Source organism: Podarcis tiliguerta (genome assembly GCF_965153285.1).
Source record: "Podarcis tiliguerta genome assembly, chromosome: 16".
Classification (NCBI taxonomy): domain Eukaryota; kingdom Metazoa; phylum Chordata; class Lepidosauria; order Squamata; family Lacertidae; genus Podarcis; species Podarcis tiliguerta.
In genome coordinates, this window is record NC_139549.1 from 32,157,991 (window position 1) to 32,170,781 (window position 12,791).

At 41.7% G+C, this 12,791-nt stretch overlaps 1 protein-coding gene and 1 long non-coding RNA gene across 8 annotated transcripts in view; one reads left to right on the forward strand and one right to left on the reverse strand.

Annotated features, from left to right (window-relative positions):
* The first annotated feature begins 2,071 nt into the window (after positions 1–2,071).
* Positions 2,072–7,241, forward strand: LOC310666920. Its single transcript, XR_014506104.1, has 2 exons — positions 2,072–5,300; positions 5,812–7,241. It is a non-coding gene; the product is annotated as an uncharacterized lncRNA (long non-coding RNA).
* GOLGA3 (golgin A3) overlaps positions 6,688–12,791 on the reverse strand; it is a 49,303-nt gene continuing 43,199 nt past the window's right edge. For 6 of the 7 annotated variants that reach the window (XM_083418091.1, XM_083418092.1, XM_083418090.1 and 3 more), the window contains 4 exons: positions 12,549–12,671; positions 12,074–12,238; positions 9,675–9,838; positions 7,383–7,767 (listed from right to left, as the gene is read on the reverse strand). In XM_083418091.1, coding sequence (XP_083274217.1) covers positions 7,560–7,767; positions 9,675–9,838; positions 12,074–12,238; positions 12,549–12,671 — 660 coding nt within the window. In that variant the 3' untranslated portion in view covers positions 7,383–7,559. Of the gene's footprint in view, positions 6,827–7,382; positions 7,768–9,674; positions 9,839–12,073; positions 12,239–12,548; positions 12,672–12,791 lie in introns of those variants that run through there. The other variant, XM_083418088.1, reaches the window with a different exon arrangement.

Below are 12,791 nucleotides of genomic sequence, written 5' to 3' on the forward strand. Positions count from 1 at the left end.
GTTTTTTCACTCCAAAACCCCTTTTTCTGAAGCGCTAAGCTGCTAAAAGCCTTTTAGCAGCTAAACCGCTAATCCCTTAAGCCTTTAATAGGCGTTAATAGCCCTTAAACTGCCAATAGCGCTAATAGCGCTAATCCGCTAATGGGCTTGCTTCGCAAGACGAGAAAACCGCAAGACGAAGAGACTCGCGGAACGGATTCTTTTCGTCTTGCGAGGCACCACTGTATTAGTTTACCTTAGTCTGTAACCATCTGCAAACTGCTTTGACCTAGACAGGAATTAATAAAAGTTGCTACATTGAAGCCTTGCTGGCTTGATAGGATTTTTTCCCTTGATAGAATGGGTTGAATGGAAAGGAGTGCAATGTAAGGCTGTAGTACCAGTGATATGTACCCTAGGTGGCGCTGTGCAGTAAAATTCATTGGTCAAAGCTTGTCAGATCATTTACAGTGCTTTGTACAAACGGTCTACCCAAGTTATTGAATCAGTGGTGCTTCTCCTGTGATCAATTGGCAGTATCAGCTGCCCTTATGTACGGGGGCCGTGTAATAACTAAGTTATTAATATTAGCCTTAAAGGGTAAAGGGACCCCTGACCATTAGGTCCAGTCGTGACCAACTCTGGGGTTGTGGCGCTCATCTCGCTTTATTGGCCGAGGGAGCCGGCGTACAGCTTCCGAGTCATGTGGCCAGCATGACTAAGCCACTTCTGGCGAACCAGAGCAGCGCACGGAAACGGCATTTACCTTCCTGCCGGAGTGGTACCTATTTATCTACTTGCACTTTGACATGCTTTCGAACTGCTAGGTTGGCAGGAGCAGGGACCGAGCAACGGGAGCTCACCCCGTCGCAGGGATTCGAACCACCGATCTTCTGATCTGCAAGTCCTAGGCTCTGTGGTTTAACCCACAGCGCCACCCATGTGCCAATGTTAGCCTTACCTTAGGGTAATAGCAGGTAAGTGTTCATAACAAGCATGTTATAAGGCAACTCACGGTTTCCTTGTGTGTGTAAAGCCTGGTTGGGGTTACAGAGTGCTAATACAGTAGTTTTCTTTCTGCTTCCTCCCCACAGGTGTGACACTGCTAGAGGCACTAATTGTTTTTCCTGTTCGGAACAAGTCTGGGCACATCCTAGTGTTTTGCATAACCATATATCTCAGGCTTGCGCCCACATCCTTGCTGATAGCAGTTGTGAATAAAATGTGTGTTTTTCCTTATCACTGTTCTGCGGGTAGTTATTTTGTCTTCCTTATGTTACCCTCTTCACAGAAACAACGTTAAGTAGTACAAGCATGGCTACAGAACGCTATAGAATCTATGGTTTTGATTCCCTGCAATAAACTAGGACTTGGACCATAGTGCAGCTGTTCTTCCAGTGGCATAACTGAACACTACCATATAAAATTCCAAAAGGTCAACCGTCCCCCCTTCCCTCCGTTTAGAACACATATTCTAATTTTTCCATATTTTCTCTTTTTCAGTTTGGTTTCAGTATACCGTACTTCACACTGCTCAATTTATTCTAATCCTGTCAACGTTTTAATATCTTTACAATGATTTTTCCAATTATCTACAAATCTTTTCCAATCTTCCTTACAGGTTCTTTCATCCTGGTCTCTTAATTTACTCATTAAATTAGCCATTTCTGGCATTTGATCTAGTTCTAGTGTATCATAGCTGGGAAATTCACCTCTAGCCCGTTACCAAAAGAACGTCAATAAGGTTCCATTTAAAGCCCCTTTGAAGTTGCCACTTCATTATTGCTTTTGCTGTTCTGCAGGATGTCATCATAAACGAGTTCAGTGAGAGCAACAGAGGTTCTGGTGCCATGTCTCATCCTCACAGTGATATGATGCTACAGATGCAAGAACCTTTGAATTGAGAATTCAATTATAGCCCGCCCAGTAGCGTAGGTAACCCAGGGTGGTGTGTGTGTGTGTGCAGTCTGCACCGGGGGGGGGGGGGGGGAGCAGCGTAGGGGGTCTGTACTGCAGCACACTGGCTGCTGTATGTCAGGGGTTGGGATTCTGGGAAGCAGGGGGAGCTTGAGGGCAGACGCTGTCTAAAAATTTTTTTGGACTTCCTAAAAAAAGTTGCTATGCCACCCTATTTTTAAAATAAATATACTGTAGCTTATAAAGCTTGGATAGATACTCTTAACATCCTTCTAACTTTCCTCGTTTAAAACAGGGAACTGGTAGAATTTCAATCCCTAGCTTGATCTTGGACAGCTCTCCATTCTTCTGTAGTCTTGGTATACTGACCTTCATCAGCTTGTGGGTCATCTTCTCCATTTCCTGTCCTTTAAAATGTGCTGTTAGCTCTTCAAAATTTGCTGTTGTCTTGAATCACCCCCCTCCCCATTTTACCATAATAAACAATGGAAGCACTTTTTATGAAAAATAGTTTATTGCACAAAACCTGTTCAAGAACTTTTATGCACATCCTAATTATTTTTTTCATTAACATGCTTTTTAAAAAGGTCACAGTCATGAATCCTTAAGTCAAAAACTTCATAACTCTTCCCTTGTTTGGGTCTCCCAATTGAACATTGTTATGGAGGTGATGCTTTTCCTTATCAACACAGCAACTGATTGAAACCTTTAAGATGTGACAGAACATGTATGAGAAAATTTCGGTATTATTTCTTCAAATAACTCTGTGCAGGTCCATTCAAGGCAAGGCAGGTTTTCATAGATAATTTCCTAGTGGCTAGAATGATATGCGCCACTGGGACATAAACCATTTAGTTCCAGCAGGTTAGCATTAACATTAACTCTGAGTTTTCAGGAGGAAGAGTAAACAGATCAGCACAGTTAGAGCTCTCTTATAGAGTGACAGGTATTAACTGTTTTTAATTGCGTGTCTATCATATCAAAGGAGGATTTGATACATTTTGGTTTATAAGGTAGTTATCTACCTGTAATGCTCTCATGCTGATCAGCACACCTGCTTATAGATACTCCCACAAGTACTGAATTGTACATACTGAAGAAGCAGTAATGCGCAATACATCCAACATGCATATGTCATTCTAGAAAACCGCTTGTCTTTACCGAAATAACAATAACATTTTCCTGATAGGAAAAAAAGAACGTTGTCCTCCACAAGGAAAAGGAAGAAATGTGTTAACAGAGTACCCAAGTTTCCAAACAACTTGGAAGACAGTGGAATTAACATGCAACATTCTGCAAGAATGCAGACGCTCAATTTAGAGAAGCATAAAATGTGCCTTTTTCTTTTTACTGTAACACTGAAAGACTGCAGAAAATCCCTCAAACAATGCTGCAAAAGGAATGCTGAAGCTTTTTTTTTAAAAAAAAAAACCACAACAAACCTCTGCAATATTCAGACAGAGCATTTTGTGGTTTCTTCCCCATTTTGCAATTAAAAATATTCCTTAATAGGTATTGACCTCTAGGGATGAAGAAGCCAACAAAAGAAGCACATTCCAATAATCTTATACACTGGATCCCTTTAAGATGATTCTTCCGATCTCTAAAAACATGCCAGTGTTAAACTGAGGCACCTGGCTAATCTGTAGTTGCTCTGGAAGCTTTTCCTTGAACTATGGATTTAAAAGACAGCACCTTTTAAAAAGGGCACAGTCTCTGAAGACAGAGGGAGAGAACAATAAAAGTTCTGTAATTAGGTTTGTTGCTAGTTAACTGTGCTCTCTTTTGCTCTCTCAAGTTTAGACCTATTTCCTTCCTGGTCAAAATGGCATGTTAATAGTAGATATAAACAAGGGAGGGGGAGATGTCTTAAAAGAAAGGAAGGAAGCATTTTCAGCTGGGAAATAAGAAGAGAAATAAGATTTCTTTTCCCAAAGGAGAAAGACATACAAGGCTACATACTGCTTTATGAATATACAATCTGGTTTCTTTTAAAGAGCTGGTCAAGAATTGGTAAAGGCCTGAAAGAGGTGTGTTACCTAAATTAGTATTTAACACATGAACAGAAGTTGCCAAGATTTATAAATACGAGAATCATTCCTGTAAATAATACCGTGTGCTAAGTAGAACAGCAACATGAAAATCCCACTGGTGCAAATTGGGGAGCTGGATATATATTAATCATTACATAGTATTACCTTTGGTGTTTAAATACTATAGAATTTCTTCCTCTTTAAGTTAGCAAGTACATAAGCTTCAAGATTGTGAACAGCAGCAAAAAGAAATCACTCATTACTATTTACTCTGCAAAATAGACTTACTAGTAAAAGCTATTAGCATATCTGGGTTAATCAATAAAGCTTTCAATGTTTCGTCTCGATAACAGTTTGATTAGTCTTATAAAATAGTCATTGTCACATTAACAGAAACAAAAAACATTTTAAAAGTACCTTTCCTTCATATACTATATGCAAATATTAAAATGTTTTACTGCAGTTTCAAAATTATGGTTCATAGTATTAAAAAAAACAAACTATGGGATGTTTCCAATAAATTATAATCGGAGTAGATCCATTGAAATTCGGAGTAGATCCATTGACCTAAGTTATTTATGTCCATTAATTTCAATACATCTGCTCTGAATATGATAAACATTGGATGCAAACCGTAGAAAAATCAAATCTTCAATATGAAGCCAGGGTTGTGGTGAGTGGGGTTTTTCTTTTCTTTTCTTAAAAGCAGCATGGGAATACCATACTCTGTCCCTGCTGGGAAGATGGTCTCTGTATGTTATCTGGAAGGAAACCCACAATAAAACTATGCTTATCCAAAGACATTCCTTCCCTTCAATAAGTTTGTTTAAATTCAAATCTAATATGCAATTTGAGAATGATGCAGAGGCCAAGACCCTCAAAGCCACTTTGAGTTTTTGTTTTTGCTATCTACCCTGAAAGTCAGGTCAGAACTAAATAAAATGGAAGCGGCAACCATGCATCTAGTACCCTGTTTCCCCACCGTAATATCTAATATAGAAATCTTAAAATTTTTCCAAGCTGGGGTCCACCTTTAACCCCAGCTTGCAACATGGGACGCTTAAAAAAACCCACTGTAAATGTCTACCTTGCTTTCCATTTTGCCTTCCCTGTTTCTCTCCCTTAAGTCAACTACTGCTAAATGTTGTCACTGGTGTGACCCACCTTAGGGTGGGGCATGATCAGCTGTGGCTCCTGGCCCACCCACTGAAGATCATCAGTCAGTAAAACACATCAACATCATTGATGAGCTGCATTTAATATTGCAGGAAATCAGAGGTAGCCACCATTTTCTGTAGTAGCTAGGTATACACCATAATGTGATGTTGCAGAAGACCAGGGCAGGGTGGCAGTAGTGGTAAGACAAGTGCCGTATTTTTCGCTCTATAGGACACACTTTTCCCCCTTCAAAAATGAAGGGGAAATGTGTGTGCGTCCTCTGGAGCGAAGACGCCATAACCCCGCGACCCTCTCCCGGCTGGAGAGGTGATGCGCGGCTATGGCAGGAGCCTCTCCGCTGCGCCTTTCCGCTGTTCCCTGACCTGCTCTTCGGGGCTGGTGGTGGGCTTCCCCCCACCAGCCCCAAACAGCAGGTCGAAAGGAACCTGAAGCCTGGAGACCGAGAGGGGTCAGTGCACACCGACCCCTCTCGCTCTCCAGGCTTCCAAGATAGCCGCCTGAACGCACCTTAAACGGCACCTTGTTTTAGAGCGGGAAAACAAGAGGGGGAAAGTTGTCCCCCTCTCTGCGCAGCGCCTCCTGCCGCTTCGCTGAAGGGGCACTGGGCAGAGAGGGGGAGAATTTTTTTCTTCTTGTTCTCCCCCCTCTAAAACAAAGTGTGTCCTATTGTCCGGTGCGTCCTATGGTGCGAAAAATACAGTAGCTATCATTTTCAAAACAGCTTTGTCTGCACCTTAACTTCTAGTTCCGGACTCTGCGACTGTTACATCCCAGATTTCTGTATCTTTCAGTCACAACTGCTAACAATCCGTTCGTTCTCGAGCAGTATTTTTTCTCTAAAGCATCCAGGGGCAATATTCAAAACAGAAAGTAAATCAAGCCGAGTCAATGTGCTTCAAAACACAGCAAAGGTGGCTTTCTGTTGTCAGTAATTGCGGGGGGGGGGGGGGAGATAAAAAGAGAAAACCTAAGGCATGTTGCTTCAGCCTGCTAATTATAGCTCAGCAGGGTCTATCTGTAAAGGCAGCTACATGAGCACTAAGCTCCTAACTAGTCATTAGACCAGATGACGTTGGACTCCAACTCCCATCAGCCACAGCCAGCATGGCCAATGGTTAGGGATGGTGGGTGTGGGAATCTAATGACTTCTGAAGGGTTACAGGGTCTGGATCCCTGCATAAGGAGCGGGGGGATTAAAGCCAACAAACAAGGGTTTACAGGCAGTATGACATTCATGTTTGAAATATACAGTAAGTAAATTTCTAAAACTCAGTATTTTAGGGGCTGGCTTTCCTTAGGCCCCAATACATACATACATATATATATATATCTCATTTTCCAACCAAAATATAAGATGCACAAAAAATTAACAAATCAAAAATAAAACCCAACCCCTAGTGATTTGTAACCTAGAGAGTAAGTCCACTTAAAAACAGATACTCCAGGATAAGAACAGAGTTGAAGTATTTATATACACCCTGCACTGGAAGAGTCCTCAAAAGACTGGAACAACAACAACAAAAAAGGTGCAAAATGCATCTGCCAAAGTGAAATCAAAGCTCTCCACTGGCTTTTGGTTGTGGATCCTCAATCTATTTCCTTTGAAGTAGTCCCAATTGATGCAATGGAACTACTTCAGAGTTGGTGGTTTTGAGATTCATGGCCACCAATAAGTTATTGGTTAGAACTGGTCGTCTCTATCGATCAAGGGTGTGTCTCTAAAACAAAACAAAAAAAGGGGGATTCAATTACCAGCCTAGGGTGTGTGAAAGTTCTGGTTCATATTCTCATGTCTACAGCAGACCAAGTCATTAGCCTTATTTGGCCACTCTGAATTCATATAAAATGTACCATGTGAGCAAGGGGGGGGGGGAGAGAAATGCACTCAGCTCCACCCACCCCTGTCATCCTTCCACTTATGGAGGGTGAAGCCCTGATGCAGAGAGCTCAATTTAGAACCTCAGTCTCTGGCCCTGATTATGCAACCCACAAATAGAAAAGACTCCTTGTTTCAAACCTTTGCCCTTCATGAGTCTGGGGGCAGGGCGGGGGGAAGGAGTTTAGTGTGCTCACCCCTGCTCACAAAGCTTTGCATATCAGCAAAATCCTCAGCCTTCTATATGATTTTTTTTTTACTAACAACAACAACAACAAAAAGGTTGGAAGTGGCGTAATGAAGCCCACATTCCTCTGCAACAAAAGTCACTTTAACCACTTCTGAACAGATGAAAATGTCTTACTGGAGACCAAACATCACATTTCTTTTTCCTCCAAGACAGATTAAAATGTATTTTAATACAGCATTATCCTCAAATGTTTTGCCTCTGACATTTCCCCCCCTACTCAAAAGGAAGAACAGATGGAGATCTCTAAAACTTGGTTTCAAATAGGGCTGATGAACATGTTTCACATACTTCGAACAGCTGTGAAGTGAAGCAACAGGCGGAGAAGTCACTGCATCGGCTCTTCATTTTCCCCAGCACTTAGGTTATTATCCTTTAGGTCTACAACGGAGAGGCTCTGGTTGCCCGTCGTAGTTGCAGCAAAGTTAGATGTAAAGTCCGTTAGTTGCCCTTCTATCTGGGTCCATGAAGACATCGATTCATGGACTGTTATCGTGTGCTCTTCCATTTGACGCTGAAGGCTGTCCATCTCCTGCCTTTGTTAAGCAGAAAGGAGCAAAGGGTGGGATAAGAATGTAGTATGAGCCTTAATGGATCAGACCAAAGTCCCGTCTAGTCCAGCATCCAGTTTTCCACAGCAGATGCCTCCAAGAAGCCCACAATGAAAACAGCAACCCTGCTCTCTGTCGCTCAGCAATCAGGACTGAGTGGCAAACTGAACCTGAACATGGAAATTCTGATTTGTTGTTGTCATCTATAGCAGGGATGTCCAACAGGTCGATCGCGATCTATTGGTACAGCGGTTCTCAACCTGTGGGTCCCCAGATGTTGTTGGACTACAACTCCCATCATCCCTGAGCTCTGGCCTTGCTAGCTAGGGATGCTGGGAGTTGTTGTCCAACATCATCTGGGGACCCACAGGTTGAGAGCCGCTGTCCTGGTAGATCCCTGCGAGGTTTTGGTGTATTGCGGTCGATCTCTGGCTCCTTTTCCTTAGCGTCGCTAAACCTGACTCCTGCCCCGCCCTCCATTGTTGTTTGATCTCTGGAAGTGAAGAGGAAGAGCAATTTTCTCTGTGCTGCTGATTTAATCCACACTGATTCCTTTGTGAGTGACTTAAAAGGTAAAGGCACCCCTGACCATTAGGTCCAGTCGAGGCCGACTCTGGGGTTGCGGCGCTCATCTCGCTTTATTGGCCGAGGGAGCCGGCGTACAGCTTCCGGGTCATGTTGTCAACATGACTAAGCCGCTTCTGGCGAACCAGAGCAGCACACAGCGGTCCCTGCTCCTGCTCGGTCCCTGCTTCTGCCAACCTAGCAGTTCAAAAGCAGTTCAAAAGTGCAAGTAGATAAATAGGTACCGCTCCGGTGGGAAGGTAAACGACGTTCCCGTGTGCTGCTCTGGTTCGCCAGGAAAGTGGGATATAAATGTAATAAATACAAGACAGACACAGTGTTGCAGGGATAAACCTGTGGCCCTCCAGACATTCTTGGACTCCAACTCCTATCAACCCCAGCCAGCGTGACCAAAGGCTTGGGATGATGGGAGCTGGAGTCTAGCAACATCTGCAGGGCAAAGATGCCCCATGCCCTGCCATGTTGTCTACTTTGGATTGGAAAGGATGACTCCTTTGGCACCCTGCCTTGTTGGTATTTAGCAAGTGAAAAGAACAGTATCAAAAAGCAGAACTGGGACAAAAACAAAGTGTTAGGTAAGAAGGTAGAACTGAACAGCGACAGAGGGCAATGTACATGGCAAGGAAAACAATTAAATTGTACGGATAGAGACTTCTACATTTAGAATCAGAGAGATGGAGCACTTAGCCTGCAATCCTAACCACGTCTACTCAAAAGTAATTCTGAACCAAACATGTCTGCAGAAGTGGATCCCATTGTGGGACTTACCCCTTTGTGCATATGTCTGGGATTGCAGTTCTAGGAGCGCTTTCTTGCGAGTAAGTAAGCCCCATTGAACACACTAGGACTTACAACTCTGAGCAAGCATGCATAGGATTGCACTGCTAGAGGAGCAACTGTATACTAAATGGGAGTGAATAGAAACGGGTTATGTGCTCATTAAAGATAGTTGTGTCTCGGGGGGGCGGGGGGAATCCAAAACAAAAATCCAAAACAAACAAACAAAAAAAGTAATTCTGTACTCCAAAGCAAGTGTGAGTAGGATGGCAGCCTTGGTCTCTAACCCAATATCCTACTAGTTGTCATTTGATAATAATATATCTTAAAAGAAAAAGAAAAAAAAAAAACCCTAAAAGCAGAACATAAATATTGAATATTTCCTACACAGAAGACCTGAGCATTTCAGACAAAAAAAGCAAACACCATCTGTCCATATCACTGTTCATGAAGCTGCTAAAATACTTATAAGTAGTAATATGCAGGTTAAAAAAAAATAAATACCAGAGAGACAGCAGGATTTTACTCACTTGAGTTGCTGCAGGCAGCTGTTGAGGTTTTTCAAAGGCTCTTTATTCACAGCTGCTGAAGGTTTCAGCAGCTCTTCCAGCAAAGCTGCCGGGACGGGGCAGTCAGGAATCTTCACTGGAGTCACCGGGTTTGAAGGATTTGACTCTCCCTTCAGTGTTTTTCTCTTTTTGAAAGAAGAAACAAATCAATCCACCTGCAATAAGCCGCAGCTCTCTCTACTGTGAATACCTGAAGCAGAGTTCTTAAGACATGCTTTCCACCAGCAGAAAAAGGTCATTTGTAAGAACTCAATCTTTTACCATGGCAGCAAACTAACGCTTTGGAACTCCTGCTTAGTGATTCACTGTACTCTTTTCAGCACCTGTTTAGACAAGCCAACCCAGATATCTAGAATGCGGACTTAGTTTATTGCTGATTTTAAATTCTGAACACCTTAATTAGTTATAATTGTTTTTGCCAATAATATGACTTTTTTTTTGTAAGCTGTTTGAGGTTTCTTACAATCAAGTAGTAAATAAATTTTATTAAATGATAGCTGATGATAGATAGATAGATAGATAGATAGATAGATGATAGATAGATAAAAAGAACAAGAAGGAAATATTTTGGAATTAAATAGGGCTGGCATCCTGTTCAATTGATAAAGTCACCTCAGACTGCATAAAAATTGTCATGTTTCCTTTGTGTAATTACACAGTGAGGCATACGGTAGGACAGGAACTATGGTCTACAGCACAGTTTGGCATGTATGAAGCACATATTTTAATTATTATTTTCCTCTTTTCCTCTTGCCTTTATATAAACTGCTATAGACCAAAATTGGTGCCAATACACTACATTTTTGCGGCTTGTTAAAATTACAATGGTTTTAGCATATACACTTTAACAAAAGTTTGTTGGTGTATTCAGAGACAATTCTCAGTGTTTGTGGCTTTATTTTTCATTTTCTGTAATTGCATAATTATTGTGCGTTATATTTTTTAATAATAATTTTTTAAAATGGACTACGCTCTCACTAGACCCCCCAAATATGGTCAAGATATTTAATCAGCCTGAATGCCACTGTATAAATGGCAGCTTAGATTATTTTATTATTCGTTTCCCATTTCATCCAACTTAGGGCTATCAGCTTTGAAATAAGCCACAATGATAAATCCAGGGTTTGGGAGTTAGTTAACATCCTAGCTTGTTCCGAATCTGGTAACAACTGTTTTTCAGTTCATTAGAAGCTTCCTATTTAAATTGCAGCTTGTGAAAGTTCAATAAGCCAAGACAGATGGTTCAAAGCAGCTCATTATGCAATACATTTGTACTGGGGGGGGGGGGGACACACACTCTCTCTCTGTGTGCATCCTACCCTGTGTGTGCACAATACCACTCCACTCAATGTACGACAACTATGAACCAATAAAAGCTGGATTCTGTGACCAGTCTAAAATGAAGCACGCCTCAATTTACGTTGTTTCGTCTTTAGCGAAAAGACAACAGCTGCTTCTAACACTTCACCAGGCATTCAAGCTTAAGTTAACAGCCATAAATGCCACTGTGTATTTGTTTCAAATAAAAAGCAGCCATTGAAATTAATAGACATTACTCAATTTAGGTCCATTAATTTCAGTAGGTCTAGGATGAGATACAACCAATGGTCTTGCTCTTATAGCCCAACTGTTCTCAGGGAAAAGCCCTTTCGTTCTGCTGTTGTTTCTCAAGTACCATCAATTCCTGGGGCCTTGCCTCTTTTGAGCTTAGAGATAAGACTCTTAATTTCTGAGATGGTTCCTGGGCGACAATTTAGAAGGTTACATGTATTTACCCTTTTATTTTGGGCAGTAATCTATCCCACTCCATCCTTGCTCTCAAAGGAATGAAACGGGGATGCATCTTTGCCCCTACTCTTTTTATATACCGTATTTTTTGCTCTATAAGCCGCACCAGACCATAAGACGCACCTAGTTTTTGGAGGAGGAAAACACGAAAAAAATATTCTGAATCTCAGAAGCCAGAACAACAAGAGGGATCGCTGCTGCAGCTGTTCTGGCTTCTGGGATAGCTGTGCAGCCTGCATTCGCTCCGTAAGACGCACACACATTTCCCCTTACTTTTTAGGAGGGAAAAAGTGAGTCTGATAGGGCAAAAAATACGGTAAATTATTTGGCAGGAAGCTTACCAGTGGAACATACTCACTATCCTAGTCTGTCAAACAAACCCCTTCCAATTCTATTATATGCAGAAGATGTAGTACTTTTGTCTCTGACAAATAAATGGGCTTGAGGCGATTGCTGAGAGCCTTGGGGAGTTATTGCAAAAAAGGAACCATTACAAATTATGATAAAACTAAGATTATTGTATTCTCTAGGAAAAGGATGAAGTACAGATGAAGATTGTGTTTCTTAAGTACCTTTTTCATCTTTCCATGCTTCAAGTCCAGCTTCAGTTGCTGGTTCTGCTGCAGTAGAGTCTTCATGCTATTCTTGAGTTCAGTCACTTTTGCCTGAAGCGTGATTTTATCTTTTTGGGTTAAGGACAAATCATCCCGAACCATCTCCAACTCTGTCTTGATATTCTAGAATGAAGAAGGATTGTTGGAAACATTGACCTTCTGCATTAACCAAAGATCATTCCAAAAAAAGGAAAGAGGTCCTTTCTTTTAGATGGCAAGCCTCTACCTATCTACTCAGGAGCAAGTCCCATTGAGTTCCATATGGGTAACTCCCATATGGAGTTATAGGATTGCAGCCGTAGTCTTACAAGTCTTATAGAATCTGAACTCTGGTGGAGGCTTGGAACGCTCATAAACCTTTTATTTCATTAGCATCTTATTATGTCTCGTAACAGATCTTCCATGACAACTGGCTGACAGTCCAATTAAATACCTGTAAAACGGATTGTACGCCTTCCAATTCCTTCTGGTTGCGTTGCTCAGTCAAGTCCAACTGCTGCTTCAGGGCTTGGATTTCTCTCTCCTTCTGCTCCACTTCCCACTTGAGATCTTCAACCTAAAAAATGTGTGTTGGGGGGTAGTATTTCAAAATATAATTACATAAGAAGCTGTAATACTGCAGGTCAATTAAATCACATTGAAGTTCAGTGAGATTTAATAAAAACAGCTGTGCAAA